Source organism: Salvelinus namaycush, chromosome 15, assembly GCF_016432855.1.
Source record: "Salvelinus namaycush isolate Seneca chromosome 15, SaNama_1.0, whole genome shotgun sequence".
Taxonomy (NCBI): domain Eukaryota; kingdom Metazoa; phylum Chordata; class Actinopteri; order Salmoniformes; family Salmonidae; genus Salvelinus; species Salvelinus namaycush.
In genome coordinates, this window is record NC_052321.1 from 27776765 (window position 1) to 27802834 (window position 26070).

The 26070-nt window shown below is 43.6% G+C and overlaps 2 protein-coding genes across 4 annotated transcripts in view; both read right to left on the reverse strand.

Moving 5' to 3' along the window:
- Positions 1–376: 376 nt before the first annotated feature.
- Positions 377–4594, reverse strand: LOC120060397 (zinc finger protein 770-like). Of its 2 annotated transcripts, none has more exons than XM_039009688.1 (2): positions 4484–4594; positions 377–4100 (listed from the first exon to the last, which is right to left on the reverse strand). In XM_039009688.1, exon 2 carries the CDS (start codon positions 4035–4037, stop codon positions 1968–1970), a length of 2070 nt encoding a protein of 689 aa, XP_038865616.1. In that variant the 5' UTR covers positions 4038–4100; positions 4484–4594; the 3' UTR covers positions 377–1967. Both variants share the same exon structure in this region, with proteins under 2 accessions (XP_038865616.1, XP_038865617.1).
- Positions 4595–6262: 1668 nt separating this feature from the next.
- The window catches only part of dph6 (diphthamine biosynthesis 6), a 91177-nt gene continuing 71369 nt past the window's right edge, over positions 6263–26070 (reverse strand). For both annotated transcript variants that reach the window (XM_039009690.1, XM_039009692.1), the window contains 2 exons: positions 24213–24609; positions 6263–7660 (listed from right to left, as the gene is read on the reverse strand). In XM_039009690.1, coding sequence (XP_038865618.1) covers positions 7542–7660; positions 24213–24609 — 516 coding nt within the window. In that variant the 3' untranslated portion in view covers positions 6263–7541. The remainder of the gene's footprint in view (positions 7661–24212; positions 24610–26070) is intronic.

A 26070-nucleotide genomic window follows, 5' to 3' on the forward strand; every position in this document is an offset into this window, starting at 1 on the left:
TAGTGTTGTGTTGTCTCTCTTGTCGTGATGTGTGTTTTGTCCTATATATATTTTTTAAATCCCAGCCCCCGTCCTCGCAGGAGGCCTTTTGCCTTTTGGTAGGCCGTCATTGTAAATAAGAATTTGTTCTTAACTGACTTGCCTAGTTAAATAAAGGTTAAATAAAACAATTAAATAAATGTCAATTATGCAGATGATTAAAAAATAACTCTTAACCAATAAATAACACGCAAATTGTTTTTACCATAAATGCCTTGGCTTCACATGACAATAATTTCATTTTAAAAACTCTGGAATCAACAAATGACAATAAAATGCACATTTTATTCAAATCAATCAAATTGTAATTTTAATCTTTCTGAACAGTGTTGTGGGCATACAAAACTAAACTGAGAAAAGATAGAGATAAATAAATCATATTAGATATAGGTAAATAAAAACAACGATCTAATACGAAAATGTATGCACTATTCTAAATCGCTCTAGATAAAAGTGTCTGCTAAAAGACTAAAATATAAATGTATCTGTTAAGGCCATGTCTTACTTGTGTGTGCGTTGGTGTGTTTTTAGATGAGACGCTTGTGTGAAAGTCTTCTCACACACTTTACACTAGAATGGCCTCTCTCCTGTGTGGGTGACATAATGTCTCTGGAGTTTGGAGGGAGTCTTGAAATCCTTGAAGCAAATTGCACACTGATATGGGCTTGACTGACTAAACTCAATTAGATTTCTTGAGACACATTTATGGACCTGAAGATCCCTTTCACACCAGTAATGATCAAGCCTCTCATTTTGGATAACATTATGGCTGTCTGCATCTGCTATGACTCGATTGGTTTGAACATCCATGTGTCCCCCCATTTCCTGTTGCAATGAAGTCTGACCTGCAATCTCATTGCTTTGGACATGAACATTTAGATGAGTAGCAAGCTCAGATGGGGACAAGAAGTGACTGTGACACTCAGTGCACCAATAGTCCTCACTTTGTCTACTCCCAGATTCCATACTATCATCTGGTATGTCTTGTTTTGCCACAAAGCTTGGGTCTCTTGTCTGTGAAGAATGTTCTAACCCCTCATCAGTGACTGAGCAGTGATCAGAACTGTCTTTGTAGGACTGTGGCATGTCTTTGTAGGACTTTGTAGGACTGTGGCATCTCAGTGTCTTTCCTTGAGCAGAGGCAAGAGTTTCATGGTCCCAAAACCTGCTGTTTTCCTGGACATCACTACATGTTCTATTCTCATGTGTTTGTTTTTCATGGCTTCTCAAGTGGCAAGGCTGTCTGAAAGTTTTAGTGCAGAAACTGCATTTGAATGGTCTTATGCCAGTGTGTATGAGAAAGTGTCTGGATAGTTTGCTTGGAGTGTCAAAGCCCTTCTGGCAAATTGTGCACAGGTGTGCTTTTCTTTTAACACAGATCACTTTGTTTATAGCCCTGGAGTTGTTGCGCTTGTGCAACTTGTTTTGTATGGATTGTTTAGAAGTGTTGACTATGTTGTTGTTCTGTTGTGCCTCTGCTTGATTATTATCCCCAAAATTGTCCTGGAATGGTCTCCAGTCATTCACACCATTCAAATGTAACAGCTCTGTTGTTTTCATAGAACTCGCCACAGGAACTTGAACACAGACTTTAGAGAACTGATGTTGTTGCTGCCTTCTTACTTTCATTCTATTTCCCTGTCGAGAGGCAGGCCTGAAGGGTCTCCACTTGTTGTGAGTTCGCTCGTGGACATTGAGGTGTGTGGCCTGTCTGAATGTTTTTCCACATGCCAGGCATCGGAAAGGTCTCAAGCCAGTGTGTACAAGGTTGTGTCTTTGTAGTTTAGAGGCACATGGGAAATATTTGAAACATAGCAAACACTGGTGTTGGGTATGGCTTGTATTCCCCACAGGGGTGGCATCAGCACCTTTTACAGCCAATTCAGGACCTATACTCAGGAAAGGGTCATTTACATTTACATTTACATTCATTGGTCATTGTGAACTTTTCCTGCTGAAGGTTTTGCCTGATTTTTCAATTGTAAGTTGCCACTTTGATTCAGTGTTGTTTCTGGTGGCATTTGGAGAGGGAGCCGAAGCTTGGATAGCGAGGATGTTGAACACTGAAACGGCACTTTACTATTGCATTCATTGTGTCCACATGTAAAAGCACTGCCTTGACCTGACTGACTCTTTGTAGGGGAGTTAAGGTGAAAGTTCCTATCAAAATTGAGCTTTTCGGGAAGCTTTTCCTGAAATTGGACACCCACTGGAGACCCTCTGTACTCAGTCATACGACGTGATGGAGGTCTAGAACACTGAGCATATCTTTGCTTGCCATTTCTGGACCACAGATGAGTGCGGGAGTGGATCCTTAAATGTGTTGGCTGGCGAAACCTCTTCCCACATGTGTAGCACCCAAACGGTCTCTGACCAGTATGGGTCAACATATGCCGCTGCAGTTTGGATGGAGAAGGGAAACTTTTAAGGCATGCTAGACATTGATGGTTCAGTGGCTGATTCTTTGTTTTCTGGCTGATCTTCTTACACTGGCTGTTGGTTTGACCAGATACCGGTGTCTCCAGGTAAGATGTTGCAGTTGAGTCCTGCAGAGTGGAAACTGGAAAGTCTTTATCAACTTTGAAATTCAGCTTCCAGTGCTCTGGTTTAACAGTAATATCAAGCTCAAATACTTTCAAATCATTAGTCCCTGGAGTAGTCATCCCTTTGTCTGAATTCTGGTATGCATGTTCTGTCTTCGACACAGCATCCCTGTGATCATCCACCTGACTTGTGTTCTGAGATTCATCTAAGTTCTTATGGCTGAATTGGTGCCTCTTTAAATGGGTTGAAAGATGGAAGGCTCTGCCACAGACACGGCACTGAAAGGGTCTTACTTCTTTATGCATCATGTAATGCTGCCTGCGTCTAATTGAACTTCTGAATGTCTTCGAGCAAATGCTACACTGAAAGTGACTGGTACCACTGGTATTCGGCTCCACTTTGACAGGAAGAGGAGACTTTGCTTCCAACTTGTCCAGGTGCTGTGGAGCACTGACACTTATTTCACACTGTAGCTCCATCTCTTTATTTTTGTTTCTTGCATCTATTCGTTTTTGTTTGGTATGCCCACTTTGGGAATTTGATATATTATGTGAGGCATATAGGTGGGTTTTCAGGTGTGACACCTGCCTGAATGTTTTCCCGCAGTCCTCACAGGAAAAGGGCTTCTGGCCAGTGTGAGTAAGAAAATGACGCTTTAGTTTGGATGGAGAACAGAACGTTTTTGAACAGGTTGGACATTCGTGGTTCACCCTCATTCTACCTCTGGAAGAGCTCTGCTGAGACCCTAGCATGGGGATAGTCTTAAACCCAGTAGATCTACGTTCATGTATTTGAGAGTGCATTTTCAAATGTACCCTTAGTCTGAAGGCCTTCCCACAAATGCTACACTCAAATGGTTTTGGATGACTGTGAACTGGTAAGTGCCTCTCTAGCTGGTGAGACGAACTAAAACACATTAGGCAGACTGTACATGTGTGGACATTGTCTGTGTACCACGCACTGTTCTCCATTCCATCAGAGCCGATCATGTTATCTTGCAGTATTACATTTGTGAAGTAATTTCCACTTGGTAGAGTGCTTTGTTGGCTGATAAAGCAACCATTATCAGCAGGTGGGATTAGTTCAGGTTGCGGTTTGATCTCTGTGGCTGTAGTGTACATCTCTAGTAATGTCCTCTGCATGGTCCCATCTCTTTGAAAAGACACTGTAGGCAACAGTGGGGTATCGGTAGTCAAATAATGTCCTGATTTCTTAAGAGATGGATCAAGGTTTGTAGGTACTGATATGGGATGTGGCAAACTGTCTGTGGGTGGACTCCAATTGCAGTAATTCCCTGTGTGAGTCTCAGAGTGCTTCTTTAAATGTACAGATTGTCTAAAGGCTTTTCCACAAACCAAACAGATAAATGGCTTCTGGCCTGTGTGTATGAGATAGTGTCTCTGGAGTTTAGAGCCACTCGGGAAACCCTTCTGACAAACAGAGCACTGATGCATTGTTGTTGCCTTCTTCGTTCCTATGTTCCACAAATGCTTTATGATTCTCCTTCATTGAACAATCTAGGAAAAACATAAAAACAGCTTAAATACAATGTTGATATGGGTGTATACGCATAGAACAGGCTATTCAATAACACAGAATGTATTGAATCAATCTCAAAACAACTGCATTCTTCAACCTAACAACAACAAAAACTTGTCTACCCGGGAAGGCAAAACCATTAATTATTCACAACTTTCATCATGCTGTTGTAATAAAATATGTCACCTGATCATTAAAACTCCTATTTAACATAAAATAGGCCTAACTTGAGATGTAGTAACATATTACGGAAAGCTTGATTCAATCCAGAATGACACACTGAAAATGATAGTTAGCTAATCTTACCTAATGTTTCATTTAGCCTACCAGTTACACCATGATAAATGCATAAAAGACTCACCAAGCACAAGTCCGGTTGACTGTTGTTCTCCAGAATGAGAAACACAAGAAACATGTATGCTTTGTGATCCAGAAAACGACGATAAATTGAGGTTAAGCGACAACAGCGTTCAAAATTAACTGTGTCCGTCTGTCAATAATGCTCGGACGGAAACAGCAAGACATATTTTAGGTTCCCACACTACCGTCACTTCGGGTCGGACGTCTACTTTAGTGGCAGTATCTATTACGTTTATTTTATCTAACCTTAATTTAACTATCCGAGGTGATAGTAACAAACCAAAAACTTCGCAGAAATCCACTACCACACTTTGAACGAGTTATTTGTAATAGGATTGTGGTTGGTTTAGCACACCAATGGAGACACAAACTAATTACACAGCCTCATCTCTAGATTTTTTTTTTTTTACTGCAGATTAAGATTCTATCCATAATCCAAATCTGCCCCGGACTCATTGAACTGACCTAGACACTGTATACTGGCACGACCAGTCATAGACACACCTGTCTACAATCAGTCAGAGATAAAAAATAGTAAAAAAAAGGGGAAAGGGTACTGGAAATCCAACTATAGACGTATATGTTTACCTCAGCCTCTAATTCGATGTCCCACATCTTGTAGTTTAATTCAAGATTAACCAATTAACCCGAGTGGCTTTCTAGTTTTGAAGATGTCTGGAAGCTTACTGTTTACTGCCTGAGCTCAGTCACCCTTGGATTAGGTGCTTGACTAAATACTTAGAGATGCAAAAATACACAAATAAATAGAACAAACAAACTGTTCATGGAACTAAAGTAGGCCTCCAGGAAGCTCAACTGAGCCGCTTATTTGGCTGCAGTTCATAAAACCAGCCACAAGAGGGATGCACACACCACTCGATAAACTGCTTCATCGTCAAGCTGTATAAAGGAGTACATGTCAGTGATACATGTCTCATGATGGTTGCTGGTATTCACAATTGTGAATCAAGAAACACAAATAAGAACACTTTCAAAAATATCCAAAACATGATAATCATATAATCCACACTGTGGATTTGTGGCCAGTGTCTGAAGCCCCAGAGATATCCTGACAAGGTTTCCCCCACTGTAGACAACTGCCAGGGGGAAGGGAGCTGCAAAACCTGCCTGAGTAGCCTGAAGAATCTAACACACACAGTCAAAGTCCATGTGCCTGGCCACAATGACATGGGCCGCAGGCTGGTACACTGCACACAAAGGACAATGTTAGCCACGACAACTACTAGCTTGTGTGTGAGCTTGCTGCCGGTTTCTTAAGTAGACAATGTAGATTTTTTTTAACACACAAAGAATACAAGGAAAAATAAAAATGTCACCCTGTCTTGATTCGTTTTCTGAGGGGGCAGAGGTGATAACATTGAGCAGTTAGTCTAGACAGACAACACAGTCTGTACAGTAGCCTTACTGTATGTGTTAGCCCATGTCCAGGGGTGTGACAACATGCTTGATGTCTCTGCTTGTGTCTGTCTGCATGTCTGGGAAATAATTGCTTTCTGTGGTGATCGACAAGTGGTTGTCTGTCTGTGTTTGGCACCAAATGTTATGACTGGGGCATTGTTGACTCATTCTAAAATGCTGACATTATCCCCGTAGGCCTACCACGTTCAGATTAAAGAGTGTGTAAAACAGGATGTAGGATTGTACCGACCACAAGATTCCTACCTCGGGGTGTCTACCCAGAGATCTGCTTGCTATTTCAATAAGGCAAAGGAATGCTTTGGACTCACAGTTCAACAAAGACAAAGAGCAGAGTCTAAACTTCCAACATGTGTTCAGCATTTTAATAAGGAATTTATTATACACATTGGTGCTGCTGTTTTATACATGATTTTTCCTCTCGTTATATTCCATATTTGTGCCCTTGCGTTTCCTTTAGGTAGACTAAACCTACATGGTTCATCTCAACATGTATTATAGTGGTGCGTTATTTTGCTCAGTCTCATAGATAATTGCTTGTCTGTTTTTTGAACCTTCAATAAAATCTTCAGCCGCTGTTGGTTGCCTCTGTTGTTCAATTTTTGATAAGAGCAATGAAAACAACAGATAGATGGTTGAGATCAATAGCCCACTCTGCTCCCTCCATCCCCCAGCACAATGGAAAGAATAGAGCCTGAGTAAAGATGCATTCCAATTGAGCTCGTCAATACGGTTCATAATCTTTGAGAAAATAAATGTTCCAGGAGCAATAGTTAATGGTGTTGTTTTCTTCACACCCCGCATGCACAAACACACACACTATATATAGAGAACGCACACACACTCTTCCGCTCTCTTTGTGTGGACGCCAGCCCTGCAGCTGTGTGTAGGCTAGGGGAACGACCCTCTCCTATAAACCAGACTGTGTTAGAATCAATGGGCAACATAAAGAGGCTTAATCTTTTCAGGTGCTTGGTTCTGATTGCCTATTGTATTAACACGTCTCTGGCCGTGCCAAACACCAGGCAGACACAAACAACGCATAACACCCTAAAAACAAATCAATGTATAGCTTTTCTACAACCTAGGATTTTATTAGGGGTGTTAGCTTGCTAAGTGTGAATCTATTGATAACAGTAGAAGATCCAGGGATATATAGTAGCTCTTAGCTCGTGGTCTGGGATACACTGACTGCAGCTCTCTGGTGCTGTGGCATTTGGGCTGTACTGTCCTGTACTGTACATTAGATCTGTCTCATAAATGCTCTCTCTGTTTCAGAGTGACAGCTGCTGGAAGCCTTGTTTGAAGGATACAGTGGATTACTAGCCTAGTGTCTTAAGTAAGCCTCTATACTCATATGTACGCAATTATACATATATGTACAGAAACATACTACATCAGCACATTCACACACCACACATCAATAACAAATAGTAAGGCCATCAAGCAAAGGGTTGGTGTGTGTCCAAATGTAGTCTGTAATATAAGTGGTCTCTATGAACATCCAAGTCCCTCTTCTTCTCTGGGTGGATCATGGTCCCTCCTTTAGCATTCCTCTAAAGTTGTAGTTCCGTGCTGTGGATGGGGAGAGTGGTTTCTCTTGTCCAGATAGGTCTCACTCTCTACAGACTGAGCCAGCAGGACAGGTGGAGGACAGCAGAGTCAGGCAAGTCTAGGACTGGAGCAAAGGCCACAGATGGGCTGGCCTGGCCTAGAGTGGTCCTCAAACATTCCTCAAGTCCTGGGAGAGAGATAGAGGCGGTGAAGTAGGGGGTGAGAGAGGGGGGGGGGGATAAGGGAGGGAGAGAAAGGCGGGGGAGTAGGAGAGGGGAAAGAGAGAGAGATGTGAAGAGAGAAAAAAGTTGTTAATATCATCTGACTTCCCCATTGAAAAGCTGTAAATCTGCTTGTACCTCAGGATCTTAGGATCAGGCACGAGGCCCTAAGATGTCCGTCCCGGTGGGGCTGCCCCGGGACCGAGGCTGCACTTAACCCTTCAACCAGGGAACACAGGCCCATTCACAGAATATTGACATTCTCAAATCCCCGGCAGATTGTATAGCCCCCCATTCAACTCCCTGCAGTGCAGACATATGGTCCGCAAGGGCTGGACTGTAAGCTACTGAACCCACACAACCCCTGCCCAAGACACACAGAATACACACACAGGCATTCTAACACACATTCACACACACATTCACACACACACACACACACACACACACACACACACACACACACACACACACACACACACACACACACACACACACACACACACACACACACACACACACACACACACACACACACACACACTCCTTCCTACACCCAACTACATCCCGAACCCCTAACCTACCTCCCCAACACACACTTAAACCAATGGACAAATGAGCAGCAGCTTGTTGTGGGGGGATCTAGTGGAATAGATCCTGCACCCCTGTCGTGTTGGGATGTAAGGAAGCTGTGTTGGGACGGTTGGCTCTCAGCTTGAGCGGAGCTGAGAGATTGTTCGAGAGGGTTAGTGTGTGTGTGTGTGTGTGTCTACAGACAGACAGGCAGTGGACATGTGAGAGTGTCTTTGGCTGTCTCCTTGCTGACAGCCTGTCCATTTAGCAGTGGCCCACTGGGATGATGTGGCCACCATGTCCTCTCCTGCTCCTCAGCCCCTAATAGTCACTTTTGTTCCCCTGGCCTCGAATGGATGGCTTTCATGGGCTTGTTAGTTCCATAGGTAGCATCTCCTGGCTTCCACGCATAGCCTACAAGCCACTGATGCAGACCTTTGGAACATCTACATTTTAAAAAGTCTAATAAATCCATCTAATATAGCCTACACCATCACAATAAATCCCTTATTTATTTTAGACTGGTCTAAAGAAACATGATGTAAATAAAATGTAGTATATATCATAAGAACAGAATAGCATACTCTGAGTTGTCTTTATGTTAGGTCCTGATCTGGCTATGCCAAATGGCTGTGGGCTACACAAGTTCATATAGCAGACAAGATTTTCTTAGAATTCCGTGGCATTGTTTTATAGTATGAAGAATACAATTGAACAAAGCTTAATAAAATAGAAAGGATATTTTCTCCAAATTATTTGGGGGAGTGCGCACATGCGGCTATTGTGATGAGCGCTTAACAAAGAAATAGGTATTGCTATATGCTTAAAATAGAGTTATTAATTTAACTTCAGTTGTTCTACAAGCGTTGGGCTATATGTTTTGATTTTTAATACATTGTAAGGCTGCATGATGCGACTAATGATGATTTGAAAAAAGTTTATTGAAAGGCATGAGCTCTGCTTTGTTTTTTGCGAAGGCTGTACACACTACATCAGTCACTCATTCACAATTTCACAATCACTTGAAAATGCCTAGAATTTCATGGTGGCATCCTCTTTGTGTGGCCATAATGCACGCTAAAAAATCCAAGCCTTTTGCGGCCAGTGGCCGTTGTGTGCTTCTGCCTGAGTGCTTTCTTACAGGCTACAAGTGAAGACAGACACATCGGGACGCAACTGTGCGCATCCTTATCCAATTCTGAGGTGCATATTGAAGATATTGGGAGAACTGTCCACATTTACTTTGTCAGCCAACAATATGAGTAGGCCTAACGAACAGCAAAAGCACTAGCCTATGTCAATCTACTATCCCCCATAGTACAAAGGTCGACCTATTCTATTCTGTGTGAGAAATAAATATTCCAAACATAGCCTGGGACAGTTGTGGGATGCGATAGATCCTAAATAATACAACCACTAGCATAAAAAAATAATAATTACGCAACAGATTAGAATGTAAAATGTTGATAACATATTAGGCTATTCCTTCACATTATAAGCGCAGCAATGTGCACATGCTAGGAGACTATAAGCGCAGATATTCCATTAGAGGAAAACACCATTATCAAAAGTGACCGCAAATGCAATTATTCATGTAATGCTTTTATTATAAAAGGAACATTTATGGTGAAAATGAACTTCCCCAAACTTGAAACTCACGCGCTGCTTATGTATGCCAGTTAGGATCTACACCCCTTGTAAAGGGGATTAATGTGCTTCATTTTAAGAAGTTATTTGGCCACTTTAGTGATACAAATCTTATCAAAACATATAGGCCTATGGGCTAGGCTACATGAGGTGTGCGACTATGATTCGAACAGAGTCGCAAAAAAAAAAGGTATTGTTTCTTATGTTGGGCATCATGCACAAGTGGTAACATAGTAATTCACAAGTGATAGGCTAATATTGTCACCCATCAGACTATTCTTGACATAATCTTGCCTTTACATGTACTAAATAATATGTGTGACATTTGTTTTGATTTAGAATGGACCATTATCATGCACCTGTATTGAAACAGTGTCAGTGGGAAACAATACATGTAATCTATGCACTTAAATAGCGAATGGAGGACGTTTTTCCCCGCGGTTTATTTTCATGCCAGCTAGGTAGGCTATACTCCTGTTGTAAATATAAGCAATGTGCTTAATATTAGGAAAGTTGAGAAACAAATATAGTATTCAAGCCTATAGAAAGCTGATGGGATCCTCTTTTTATTAGCGGCCACCAGTCTGTTTTCTCACGCAATTGAATAGCCTATAGAAATGTTGCGCAACATGAGCTCATGGGCTCTCATTAAGTGTTTGATTAGATTTTCAAAAACATTTGCATTGATGTCAGAGTGATTAGAGGGACAATAGAGTGCTGAGTACCAGGCAGTTAGCAAGTTTGGTAGGCTACTAATGACCAGCAGGATCATCAGACCTTGGAGAAGCCTAATTACCGTGACTAAATGGTCACGTGGAATTTGACTGCCTTCATGACTCGTGACCGCCGGTGTGGCGGTAATACGGTCACCGCAACAGCCCTAGTCGTGGGTTTGATTCCCGCGTGAGCCACATATGTTGAGTTTAGAGCATGCCATTTTGTCACTTAGGATAAAAATAACTGCTAAATGACTATATCAAAGCTTCAAAAACCTGTGTCACCAACTGTCAATCTGTGGTTACATTCACACTGAATTTACATTTAATTCAATGGAGTTACAATCTATAGAGACTCATCTATAGTGAACTATACCCAGTTTCAATAGCAAGCCTCAGTGTAAGAGCAGAGAAGTTCTGTCACCATGATGAACTTGTGGAGAGAAATCAGGACAGAAAGGTTACCAGCACTGTTCAGTGCCATTTAATAAGCCTCATTGTCTTTCATTAGAGCAGAACGCAGCACGCCAGACACACACACAAAGAACCCGTACAGGCTAATTAGCTAATATGTGCGACGGCTTAAAATGCCCCCACTGAACACACAGCCTTTTTCCTATTTTATGAAAAGGCTAAATATGGTTGTTATCTGAGCGTAAGGCTTCACTCTGGGATGTAGGACCCTCTGAAGATCAAGTGGAGACAACAGAGAGAGGCAGGGAGATCACAGAGAGTAATGGTAACATTAGGGGAGAAGAGACAAAGCCTTCATCACACCTCTGAAACAAGGCCTTTTAAGTCTTTGAGCTTTGAGGCAGACAGGGCCTTTGTGTGCCTGGGACCAAGGCGAGGGGTGAAGGTGAAAATGGAGTGACCATCCGTCTATGTGTGTGTACACTACATGTGTGTAGTATGTGTGCTGCTGAAAGAACCCTCCCCACACTCGACACACACACCCGTTCCCCCACCCAGAGAAGTGGGGAGCCTGGTTGCGAGGTGCAGGGGACAGAGGCCATTAAGCAGGATCCTAAAAGCAATCACATTAGCAATGGGATGGAACTAAACCATCTACCCAAGGGAACCAGCCATTATTCTGCTTCACATCCAACACAGGGGGTAAAAAACCCAGCCTGCATGCGCCTGTTAAATCTCCACATTTTGAAATGTATCGTTTGCCCATCATTAATACCAACAATATTTAGCATTAGCATTACCTTTTTGTTTTTCATTTTAATCAATCAATACGTAAATATATACATGACTGGGTAGCAGGGAGATTAGAGTACTGTTGTGGCCGGGCACAGCGAGAGAGAGAACAGGATAGAAAGAGGGGCATTTTGTGTGAAATTGCCAATGCCTGCTGGGCTTATGGGGCTTTTAAGCAGGGGAGAGAGAGCCCAGAGCTGCGTCCATGGTTTTTAGTTGTGCTACACTGCCTTCCAAACTGGTTCAAATTAACCGCTAAACGAGAACATAATTAGCAGGCATTGGCTCATGAAAATTGTTCATTTAGGCCGAGGTGAGTGAACAATGTGGCCGAGAGGCCAAGCACAGCGGGTGCAGCCAGGCTCCTCTCTATGGGGAAGGGAGACATCCCGCTAAACCGAGGCGCTCGTCTACAGTGCCATCCAGTCAGTGCCATCCAGTCAGTGCCATCCAGTCAGTGCCATCCAGTCAGTGCCATCCAGTCCAGTGGCCATTTCCGGTGTGTCATTTTGTCATATATATATATATATATATATATATATATATATATATATACACATACACACACACAAGTTTGGGGTCACTTAGAAATGTCCTTGTTTTCCATGAAAACATACATTAAATGAGTTGCAAAATTAATAAGAAATATAGTCAAGACGTTGACAAGGTTATAAATAATGATTTTTAATTGAAATAATAACTGTGTCCTTCAAACTTTGCTTCATCAAAGAATCCTCCATTTGCAGCAATTACAGCCTTGCAAACCTTTGGCATTCTAGTTGTCAATTTGTTGAGGTAATCTGAAGAGATTTCACCCCATGCTTCCTGAAGCACCTCCCACAAGTTGGATTGGCTTGATGGGCACTTCTTACGTACCATACGGTCAAGCTGCTCCCACAACACCTCAATAGGGTTGAGATCTGGTAACTGTGCTGGCCACTCCATCATAGACAGAATGCCAGCTGGCTGCTTCTTCCCTAAATAGTACTTGCATTGTTTGGAGCTGTGCTTTGGGTCATCGTCCTGTTGTAGGAAATTGGCTCCAATTAAGTGCCGTCCACAGGGTATGGCATGGCGTTGTAAAATGGAGTGATAGCCTTCCTTCTTCAAGATCCATTTTACCCTGTACAAATCTCCCACTTTACCACCACCAAAGCACCCCCAGACCATCACATTGCCTCCACCATGCTTGACAGATGGCGTCAAGCACTCCTCCAGCATCTTTTCATTTTTTTCTGCTTCTCATGAATGTTCTTCTTTGTGATCCGAACACCTCAAACTTAGATTTGTCTGTTCATAACACTTTTTCCAATCTTCCTCTGTCCAGTGTCTGTGTTCTTTTTCATCTTTTCTTTTTATTGGCCAGTCTGAGATATGGCTTTTTCTTTGCAACTGTGCCTAGAAGGCCAGCATACCGGAGTCACCTCTTCACTGTTGACGTTGAGACTGGTGTTTTGCGGGTACTATTTAAGGAAGCTGCCAGTTGAGGACTTGTGAGGCGTCTGTTTCTCAAACTAGACACTCTAATGTACCTGTCCTCTTGCTAGGTTGTGCACCGGGGCAACAGTTTTCAGCTGTGCTAACATAATTGCACAAGGGTTTTCTAATGAAGTGCTTTGAAAGGCTGGTCATGGCTCACATCAACACCATTATCCCAGAAACCCTAGTCCCACTTCAATTTGCATACCGCCACAACAGATCCACAGATGATGCAATCTCTGTTGCACACTGACCTTTCCCACCTGGACAAAATGAACACCTATGTGAGAATGCTATTCCTTGACTACAGCTCAGCGTTCAACACCATAGTGCCCTCAAAGCTCATCAATAAGCTAAGGACCCTGGGACCAAACACCTCCCCCTGCACACCTCCCCCTGCAACAGAATTCCTGGACTTCCTAACGGGCTGCCCCCAGGTGGTAAGGGTAGGTAACAACACATCTGCCACACTGATCCTCAACACAGGGGCCCCTCAAAGGTGTGTGCTCTGTCCCCTCCTGTACTCCCTGTTCATTCATGACTGCACGGCCAGGCACAACTCCAACACCATCATTAAGTTTGCCGATGACACAGCAGTGGTAGGCCTGATCACCAACAATGACGAGACAGCCTATAAGGAAGAGGTCAGAGACCTGGCCATGTGGTGCAAGGACAACAACCTTTCCCTCAACGTGATCAAGACAAAGATGATTATTGTGGACTACACGAAAAAGAGGACCGAGCATGCCCCCATTCTCATCGACTGGGCTGTAGTGGAGCAGGTTGAGAGCTTCAAGTTCCTTGATGTCCACATCACCAACAAACTAACATGGTCCAAGCACACCAAGGCAGTAGTGAAGAGGACACGACAAAACCTATTCCCCCTCAGGAGACTGAAAAGATTTGGGTCCTCAGATCCTCAAAAGGTTCCACAGCTGCACCATCGAGAGCATCCTGACTGGTTGCATCACTGCTTGGTATGGCAACTGCTCGGCCTTCGACCGCAAGGCACTACAGAGGGTAGTGGGAACGGCCCAGTACATCACTGGGGCCAAGCTTCCTGCCATCCAGGACCTCTATACCAGGCAGTGTCAGAGGAAGGCCCTAAAAATTGTCAAAGACTCCAACCACCCTAGTCATAGACTGTTCTCTCTGCTACCGGACGGCAAGCGGTACCGGAGTGCCAAGTTTAGGTCCAAGACGCTTCTAAATAACTTCTACCCCCAAGCCATAACACTCCTGAACACCTAATCAAATGGCTACCCAGACCACTTACATTGCACCCCCTTTACACCGCTGCTACTCTCTGTTGCTATCATCTATGCATAGTCACTTTAACAACTCTACCTACATGTACATATTACCTCAACTAACCTGTGCTCCCGCACATTGACTCTGTACCAGTACCCCCCTGTATATAGTCTCGCTATTGTTATTTTACTGCTGCTCTTTAATTACTTGTTAATTTTATTTCTTATTATTATCCATATATTTTTTAACTGCATTGTTGGTTAGGGGCTCGTAAGTAAGCATTTCACTGTAAGGTCTGTTGTATTCAGCGCATGTGACTAATACAATTTAATTTGATTTAATGATCAATTAACCATTTAAAATGATAAACTTGGATTAGCTAACACAACGTGCCATTGGAACACAGGAGTGATAGTTGTTGATAATGGGCCTCTGTACGCCTATGTAGATATTCCATAAATAATCAGCTGTGCTTATCTTTCAAAAACAAGGACATTTCTAATTGACCCCAAACTTTTGAACGGTAGTGTGTGTGTGTGTGTGTGTATACATATAAAATATATATATATATATATATTTGAGATTCTTCAAAGTTGCCACCCTTTGCCTTGATGACAGCTTTGCACACTCTTGGCATTCTCTCAATTGGTTACCTGGAATGCATTTTAATTAACAGGTGCACATTGTTAAAAATTAATTTGTGGAATTTCTTTCCTTCTTAATGCGTTTGAGCCAATCAGTTGTGTTGTGACAAGGTAGAGGTCGTATATGGAAGATAGCCCTATTTGGTAAAAGACCAAGTCCATATTATGGCAAGAACAGCTAAAATAAGCAAAGAGAATCGACAGTCCATCATTACTTTAAGACATGAAGGTCAGCCAATGAGGAAAATTTGAGCAGTCGTAAAACCATCAAGCGCTATGATGAAACTGGCTCTCATGAGGACCGCCACAGGAAAGGAGGACCCAGAGTTACCTCTGCTGCAGAGGATAAGTCCATTAGAGTTAACTGCACCTCAGATTGCAGCCCAAATAATTGCTTCACAGAGTTCAAGTAACAGACACATCTCAACATCAACTGTTCAAAGGAGACTGCGTGAATCAGGCCTTCATGGTCAAATTGCTCCAAAGAAACCACGCCTAAAGGACACCAATAAGAAGAAGAGACTTGCTTGAGCCATGCTTGGGCCATGAAGCAAAACCCTTGAATGAGTAGGTGTGTCCAAACGTTTGACTGGTACTGTATATACAGTGCTCAAAAAAATAAAGGGAACACTTAAACAACACAATGTAACTCCAAGTCAATCACACTTCTGTTAAATCAAACTGTCCACTTAGGAAGCAACACTGATTGACAATAAATTTCACATGCTGTTGTGCAAATGGAATAGACAAAAGGTGGAAATTATAGGCAATTAGCAAGACACCCCCAATAAAGGAGTGATTCTGCAGGTGGTGACCACAGACCACTTCTCAGTTCCTATGCTTCCTGGCTGATGTTTTGGTCACTTTTGAATGCTGGCGGTGCTCTCACTCTAGTGGTAGCATGAGACGGAGTCTACAACCCACACAAGTGGCTCAGGTAGTGCAGCTCATCCAGGATGGCACATCAATGCGAGCTGTGGCAAGAAGGTTTGCTGTGTCTGTCAGCGTAGTGTCCAGAGCATGGAGGCGCTACCAGGAGACAGGCCAGTACATCAGGAGACGTGGAGGAGGCCGTAGGAGGGCAACAACCCAGCAGCAGGACCGCTACAGGCCACAAATGTGCATGTGTCAGCATATGGTCTCACAAGGGCTCTGAGGATCTCATCCCGGTACCTAATGGCAGTCAGGCTACCTCTGGCGAGCACATGGAGGGCTGTGCGGCCCCCCAAAGAAATGCCACCCCACACCATGACTGACCCACCGCCAAACCGGTCATGCTGGAGGATGTTGCAGGCAGCAGAACGTTCTCCACGGCGTCTCCAGACTCTGTCACGTGTGAACAGAGTGTGAACCTGCTTTCATCTGTGAAGAGCACAGGGCGCCAGTGGCGAATTTGCCAATCTTGGTGTTCTCTGGCAAATGCCAAACGTCCTGCACGGTGTTGGGCTGTAAGCACAACCCCCACCTGTGGACGTCGGGCCCTCATACCACCCTCATGGAGTCTGTTTCTGACCGTTTGAGCAGACACATGCACATTTGTGGCCTGCTGGAGGTCATTTTGCAGGGCTCTGGCAGTGCTCCTCCTGCTCAAAGGCGGAGGTAGCGGTCCTGCTGCTGGGTTGTTGCCCTCCTACGGCCTCCTCCACGTCTCCTGATGTACTGGCCTGTCTCCTGGTAGCGCCTCCATGCTCTGGACACTACGCTGACAGACACAGCAAACCTTCTTGCCACAGCTCGCATTGATGTGCCATCCTGGATGAGCTGCACTACCTGAGCCACTTGTGTGGGTTGTAGACTCCGTCTCATGCTACCACTAGAGTGAGAGCACCGCCAGCATTCAAAAGTGACCAAAACATCAGCCAGGAAGCATAGGAACTGAGAAGTGGTCTGTGGTCACCACCTGCAGAATCACTCCTTTATTGGGGGTGTCTTGCTAATTGCCTATAATTTCCACCTTTTGTCTATTCCATTTGCACAACAGCATGTGAAATTTATTGTCAATCAGTGTTGCTTCCTAAGTGGACAGTTTGATTTCACAGAAGTGTGATTGACTTGGAGTTACATTGTGTTGTTTAAGTGTTCCCTTTATTTTTTTGAGCAGTGTATATATTTGGAACCACCAAGACTTTTTCTAGAGCTGGCCGCCAGGCCAAACTAGGCCATCGGGTGAGACAAGCCTTGGTTAGGGAGGTGACCAAGAACCCGATGGTCACTCTGACAGAGCTCCAAAGTTCCTCTGTGGAGATGGGAGAACCTTCCAGAAGGACATCCATCTATGCAGCACTCCACCAATCAGGCCTTTATGGTAGAGTGGCCAGACGTAAGCCACTCCTCAGTAAAAGGCACATGACAGCCCGCTTGGAGTTTGCCAAAAGGCAACTGAAGACTCTCAGACCATGAGAAACAAGATTCTCTGGTCTCATGAAACCAAGATTGAACTCTTTAGCCTGAATGTCAAGCGTCACGTCTGGAGGAAACCTGGGACCATCCCTACGGTGAAGCATGGTGGTGGCAGCATCATGCTGTGGGGATGTTTTTCAGTGGCAGGGACTGGGAGACTAGTCAAGATCGAGGGAAAGATGAACGGGGCAAAGTACAGAGAGATCCTTGATGAAAACCTGCTCCAGAAAGCTCAGGATGTCAGACTGGGGCGAAGGTTCACCTTCCAACAGGACAACAACGCACGCATCCAAGACAATGCAGGACTGGCTTCGGGACAAGTCTCTGAATGTTCTTGAGTGGCCCAGCCAGAGCCCGGACTTGAACCCGATCGAACATCTCTGGAGAGACCTGAAAATAGCTGTGCTGCAAAGCTCCATCCAACCTGACATAGCTTGAGAGGATCTGCAGAGAAGAATGGGAAAAACTGCCCAAATACAGGTGTGCCAACCTTGTAGCATCATACCCAAGAATACTCGAGGCTGTAATCACTGCTTCAACAAAGTACTGAGTGAAGGGTCTGAATACCTATGTTAGTGTAATATTTCAGTTTTTTTTTTAAATACATTTGCAAACATTTCTAAAAACCCGTTTTTGCTTCGTCATTATGGGGTATTGTGTGTAGATTGAGGAGGGTAAAACAAATGATGAAATTAACTTTAGAATAAGGCTGTAACGTAATAAAATGTGGAAAAGTCAAGGGGTCTGAATACTTTCCGAATGCACTGTAAATAGATTTTTTATGAAACAATTGATGCCTTTCTTTCAACATTTCAGTGGATCTATAACAGCATTTTTACTCATTATTTATAGAAAACAACGAAAACATACTAATATGTCTTTTGAAATGTTTTTATAAGAATATTGTTAAATAGTAGACAAATCACTTCATTAGAAGTGCAAATCATCTGACACAACTAGGCCATATGTAGGGTTGTTGAGTCTCTGTAACGTAAGTAACATCTTCAGACAACATGTAAAAGGTTTCATCCGGAGCATATGTCTGTCTATCAGCCGTGAAGCGCAACGATAGTGACTCGGGGTGGGTCACATTTTTCAGCGGTGTTGCACTGCGCTACAACAGTGGCAGTTTGTGGCTGTGACGGCTAGCGCCAGAGGTGCTACTTTTCCTTCTTTGACTTTTGCAAAGCATTAGGCGCGGAGCTGGGCTGTGAACCATGAAGGCTGCCTGGCCACAGGCCCTCTCCCAGGCCATGGCTGGGGCTGTGCGTGCTGAGGAAAGGTAACAGATTCCAGTTCAATGATGAGTCAATAACTGGCTTAAGGGAAAGTGTCTGAGCACATAGCATAGAAATATGAAATGAGGGGTAAGCTGTGGACTTTTAAAAATACACTTTTTAAGTCTGTGTGAAAAGTTTTAAAAAATACACTTATTTTTCTGTTCTAACTGCTCTGGTGAAACAGTATAAACCAATAAAATACCAAAAGGACGTTGTGTTTTTTTACATATTTGAGATCCAACGTCATTAAAATTCAGCAATTTTAAAACACAACATTGTATTATATGCCCATATTCACATCAAACACGATTGCAGTACTAAAATGTCAGAGCATCCTTTAATTTCAGCCCTACTTTGTGTGAACGGAGTAGATTTCAAACTCTCCTGAGATGTTCAGAACAAGAACTGACGACCTTTCATGAATTGTCATCATATAATTATGTGACAAAACAAACACCCATGTTTATGTCCAGACATATTGTTGTCGACTATGTTAATTCCTATTCATCACTTTATAATTTCATACTCCCCATGTCAAGGTCGAGAAATGACTGTAAAAGTGTGGGGTCTGGAGTGGATTCAACTGTGTCTGGTTGATGAATGTGTTGGTTGGACCTTTTCTAAAGACAAAACGAGTCTCGCAGGGGAAAATAAATGCCATTCCATATTTGTCTTGATGAGGAACCAGAATCCTGAGAGAGTAAGATGGTGGCATAACAGTATAATGATGACAGAGGATGCTGCCAGCCCCAGTGCTGTTCTTTACAACAGAGAGCAAATGACTCCCAATAATTAAACACAAAGGAAGATGAGCTTCCCTCCAGAGACTGGTTTCTACTAGACCGTTGTTCTCACAACTTTATGTATGGAAATATCTTTAACAATGTCACCCCAAACATTCTTTAGGGCAGTGATATTCAAAGTCGGGGTCTGCAGTGGGGTCGCCAACCAGTCAAAAGTTTGGACACACCTACTCATTCAAAGGTTTTTCTTTATTTGTACTATTTTCTACATTGTAGAATAATAGTTAAGACATCAAAACTATTAAATAACACATGTGGAATCATATAGTGACCAAAAAAGTGTTAAACAAATCAAAATATATTTGAGATTCTTCAAAGTAGCCACCCTTTGCCTTGATGACAGCTTTGCACACTCTTGGCATTCTCTCAATTGGTTACCTGGAATGCATTTTAATTAACAGGTGCACATTGTTAAAGATGTATTTGTGGAATTTCTTTCCTTCTTAATGCGTTTGAGCCAATCAGTTGTGTTGTGACAAGGTAGGGGTGGTATACAGAAGATAGCCCTATTTGGCAAAGGACCAAGTCCATATTATGGCAAGAACAGCTCAAATAAGCAAAGAGAATTGACAGTCCATCATTACTTTAGGACATAGAGTTCAGTCAATACGCAACATTTAAAGAATTTGAAAGTTTCTTCAAGTGCAGTCGCAAAAACCACCAAGCGCTATGATGAAACTGGTTCTCATGAGGACCGCCACAGAAAAGGAGGACCCAGAGTTACCTCTGCTGCAGAGGATGAGTTCATTAGAGTTACCAGCCTCAGATTGCAGCCCAAATAAATGCTTCACAGAGTTCAAGTAACAGACACATCTCAACATCAACTGTTCAAAGGAGACTGCATGAATCAGGCCTTCATGGTCAAATTGCTCCAAAGAAACCACTGCTAAAGACCGAGGCTCTGCATCAAAGACCAAGGCTCTGCATCTGTCCTCGTGCTCCTAGACCTTAGTGCTGCTTTTGATACCATCGATCACCACCTTCTTTTGGAGAGATTGGAAACCCAAATTGGTCTACACGGACAAGTTCTGGCCTGCTTTAGATCTTATCTGTCGGAAAGATATCAATTTGTCTGTGGATGGTTTATCCTGACAAATCAACTGTAAATTCCGGTGTTCCTCAAGGCTCCGTTTTAGGACCACTATTGTTTTCACTATATATTTTACCTCTTGGTGATGTCATTCGGAAACATAATGTTAACTTCACTGCTATGCGGATGACACAGCTGTCATTTTGATGAAACATGGAGAAGCCCCAAAATTGCCCTCCCTGGAAGCCTGTGTTTCAGACATAAGGAAGTGGATGTCGGCAAATGTTCTACTTTTAAACTCGGACAAAACAGAGATGGTTGTTCTAGGTCCCAAGAAACAAAGAGATCTTCTGTTGAATCTGACAATTAATCTTGATGGTTGTACAGTCGTCTCAAATAAAACTGTGAAGGACCTCGGCGTTACTCTGGACTCTGATCTCTCTTTTGACGAACATATCAAGACTGTTTCAAGGACAGCTTTTTTCTATCTACGTAACATTGCAAAAATCAGAAACTTTCTGTCCAAAAATGATACAGAAAAATTCATCCATGTTTTTGTCACTTCTAGGCTAGACTACTGCAATGCTCTACTTTCCGGCTACCCGGATAAAGCACTAAATAAACTTCAGTTAGTGCTAAACACGGCTGCTAGAATCTTGACTAGAACCCCAAAAATGTATCATATTACTCCAGTGCTAGCCTCTCTACACTGGCTTCCTGTTAAGGCAAGGGCTGATTTCAAGGTTTTACTGCTAACCTACAAAGCATTACATGGGCTTGCTCCTACATATCTTTCCGATTTGGTCCTGCCGTACATACCTACACGTACGCTACGGTCACAAGACGCAGGCCTCCTTACTGTCCCTGGAATTTCTAAGCAAACAGCTGGAGGCAGGGCATTCTCCGATAGAGCTCCATTTTTATGGAATGGTCTGACTACCATGTGAGAGACGCAGACTCGGTCTCAACCTTTAAGTCTTTATTGAAGACTCATCTCTTCAGTAGGTCCTATGATTGAGTGTAGTCTAGCCCAGGAGTGTGAAGGTGAAAGGAAAGGCACTGGAGCAACGAACCGCCCTTGCTGTCTCTGCCTGGCCGGTTCCCCTCTCTCCACTGGGATTCTCTGCCTCTAATCCTATTACAGGGGCTGAGTCACTGGCTTACTGGTGCTCTTCCATGCCGTCCCTAGGAGGGGTGCGTCACCTGAGTGGGTTGAGTCACTGACGTGATCTTCCTGTCCGGGTTGGCGCCCCCCCTTGGGTTGTGCCGTGGCTGAGATCTTTGTGGGCTATACTCAGCCTTGTCTCAGGATGGTAAGTTGGTGGTTGAAGATATCCTTCTAGTGGTGTGGTGGCTGTGCTTTGGCAAAGTGGGTGGGGTTATATCCTGCCTGTTTGGCCCTGTCCGGGGGTATTGTCGGACGGGGCCACAGTGTCTCCCGACCCCTCCTGTCTCAGCCTCCAGTATTTATCCTGCAGTAGTTTATGTGTCGGGGGCTAGGGTCAGTCTGCTATATCTGGAGTATTTCTCCTGTCTTATCCGGTGTCCTGTGTGAATGTAAGTATGCTCTCTCTAATTCTCTCTCTCTTTCTATTTTTCTTTCTCTCTCTCTTTCTTTCTTTCTTTCTTTCTTTCTTTCTTTCTTTCTTTCTTTCTTTCTTTCTTTCTTTCTTTCTTTCTTTCGGAGGACCTGAGCCCTAGGACCATGCCTCAGGACTACCTGGCCTGATGACTCCTTGCTGTCCCCAGTCCACCTGGCCGTGCTGCTGCTCCAGTTTCAACTGTTCTGCCTGCGGCTATGGAACCCTGACCTGTTCACCGGACGTGCTACCTCTCCCAGACCTGCTGTTTTCAACTCTCTAGAGACAGCAGGAGCGGTAGAGATACTCTGAATGATCGGCTATGAAAAGCCAACTGACATTTACTCCTGAGGTGCTGACCTGTTGCACCCTCGACAACCACTGTGATTATTATTATTTGACCCTGCTGGGCATCTATGAACATTTGAACATCTTGGCCATGTTCTGTTATAATCTCCACCCGGCACAGCCAGAAGAGGACTGGCCACCCCTCATAGCCTGGTTCCTCTCTAGGTTTCATCCTAGGTTCTGGCCTTTCTAGGGAGTTTTTCCTAGCCACCGTGCTTCTACACCTGCATTGCTTGCTGTTTGGGGTTTTAGGCTGGGTTTCTGTACAGCACTTTGTGACATCAGCTGATGTAAGAAGGGCTTTATAAATACATTTGATTGATTGATTGACTAAAGGACACAAGTAATAAGAAGATACTTGCTTGGGCCATGAAACACAAGCAATGGACATTAGACCGGTGGAAATCGGTCCTTTGGTCTGATGAGTCCAAATTTGAGATTTTTTGTTCCAACCACCGTGTCTTTGTGAGACGCAGAGTAGGTGAACGGATGATCTCCGCATGTGTGATTCCCACCGTGAAGCACGGAGGAGGAGGTGTGATGGTGCTTTTCTGGTGATAGTCTGTGATTTATTTAGAATTCATGGCACACTTTACCAGTATGGCTACCACAGCATTCTGCAGCGTTACGCCATCCCATCTGGTTCGCGCTTAGTGGGACTAGCATTTGTTTTTCAACACCTCCAGGCTGTGTAAGCGCTACTTGACGCATCAGATGACCTGGCCTCCACAATCACCCCGACCTCAACCCAATTGAGATGATTTGGGATGAGTTGGACCGCAGAGTGAAGGAAAAGCAGCCAACAAGTGCTCAGCATATGTGGGAACTCCTTCAAGACTGTTGGAAAAGCAGTCCAGGTGAAGCTAGTTGAGAGAATGCCAAGATTGTGCAAAGCCGTCAAGGCAAAGGGGTGGCTATTTGAAGAATATCAAATATCAAATATATTTTGATTTGTTTAACACTTTTTTGGTTACTACATGATTCAATGTGTTATTTCATAGTTTTGATGTCTTCACTATTATTCTACAATGTAGAAAATAGTAAAAATAAAGAAAACCCCTGGAACGAGTTAGTGTCCAAACTTCTCACTGGAACTGCATATATATTGTTTTATTTCTAACAAAAAATGTAGAGTACAGATTATTGTATGGGACAAAGGTTTTTGAGAAAGATAATATGTAATTTTTTATTGTATTGAGTAGATGGATTTGTTTCTTTTAGATGAAAATGCAATGAATTTCATGTTATTTGTTGATATAAAAATAAAAATGTTTTGGAGGTGGGGTGGGGTCACAAGAAATTATTGGTGGAAAAATGGGGTCTCCAGAAATTTCAGGGGGAAAAAAGGGTTCCCCACTATTTTTGGGGGAATACCACTGTTTTAGGCGGACAGTTACCCAATCTCGGTTGCTTAATTTAAGATCTTAGTAACATAAAGATCACCTTTATACCAAATAGATTTAATTGTATTTAACTCAAATTAATTTTAATTTGAAAATGTTTAAACATGCATTGCTATGTGTATGAGGAGGGAGCAGTGTAGAGTGTGTGGTTTACCTACCTGTTACAAGCTGTCCAGCCAGAGCATTGTTACACTTGTAGAACACCCTGGCACACAGTGGAGAGATCCCGCCACCACCAATCTTCTGCATGGCACTCTGAAGGGTAGCAACCAGTGCCCCCAGTATCTCCCCTTCCACCCCTAAAACAGCTGGCGCAGAGCTGGGCACCATCAGTGCCAAGGATACAGTGGCACACTGGCTATCGCTGGACAGCATGGCATGACATTCTATGGTTCCACACGCTACCTCAGTAGTCATGTGACAGGAAGTCCTGTGTCTGGGGTCGTCGTGGGCAGCAATGACGTGCAGTTCCACAGCCGCTCCCCTGGGTAAGGCAGGGACCACGGTAACCACCAAGGGTCCACTCTGAATCTCTTGCTCCCCGAATGATTCCTCCTGCAATATAGAAAGGTGCCCTTTATATTTGAGACAATTAATGGACATTTTATCACAAAGATAATTATTTGTATATCCAATACCTGAGAGAAAGGATATGCAGGGTGTCAGAGGAACATGAGGAAGATTTGAGATGGAAAGGTGAGCCTGGGTTATATTCCAGGGTATGGACAATAATCATTTGTCAAACAAACATATATGGATGCCGACACAGCTATCCATCAACAACAGCACATATAAGTCCATCTGATAACATGACAGCTTCTTTCAAAGAAGCCCTTTTCACCGTTTCAAAGGAGATCATGATTCATGCTGTGGCCATTTCACCAATCACCCTTCCACATTTAGCAGAAAACTGCCGTGATGGCTTCAAATGATTATATTTGCAGAGTTCAAATCTGTTTTCCCCCTCCAGACAGTGTCAGTGGGCAATTATCAGCTACAAAATGTCTTCTGCCAGCTCTCGGCACAATGTAGCCCTCAAATAATACTTGGCTGCGGCCCTCATCTGCTAATGGGAGAGAAATGAGCGTTTTATACAAGTCATTTCGGCTGGAGTCGATAGGACAAAAACACTTAACCCCCTTTTCAATTTGCTGGATCAATTTTCATCCACTTACACCCCACTTCGTAAGTGCAGAATAATAACAGGTTACATACACTTTATTTTGTAATTCACTCACACAAAAAATCATTGACAAGAGCAGACGAGCGGCCTCTTTGTCCCCCTCGATAAACAAACCCATCGCGACCCAACACGCCGGCTACATGAACGCCTGCACCACTTACCTCCAGATTAAACTTTAGCTAAGGCCTAATTGTGTATCAACAGCCAACCTCTCGCCTTGGAGAGGGGAGAAGGACGATGGGGGGGGCCTAAAGAGGAGAGCCTAAATTTGTTCACTCCATTTCTTCACTGTGAAGCCCTAGCTAGTGGTGATGGTGAATAATAACAACAACAGGGAACAATAGTGTGACAGGGACGGCAGGCCTGTGTGGTGTTGTGTGGTGTGACACGATACATATGTGTCCTCTGCTTTGATACATTTTAGATTAGCACATAGCGCACGGCAAAGAATTCTCCTGGAGGGGCCCAGGTCTACACTTGTCAATACTCATTGCTCTGGGAGGGGGGAGGGATGGGGTGGTGAGGGGGACAGGGGGGAGAAGAGCCCTGCTTAACCAGGCTTAAAGGCCATCCTGTTGGCCCAGGGTGCTGAGGTACCGTACCCAGTGAGACGACAGAGAACCTCGATGTCGATGCTACGGTACTCTAGCCTCTGGCCGATCAATGCAGACAGTCACACAGATCTAAACTTCCAGACTTTGTTTTTCCTCCCAGACTTGTCTGAGGTGGTTAAATCAACTCCTTTATTTATTTATCTCTCCAAATGTTACATGAACAGAGAGCGCTTGGTGCAGTACATTTGGTCCTTTCTGAGAATCTTGTTCCCTTCCCTG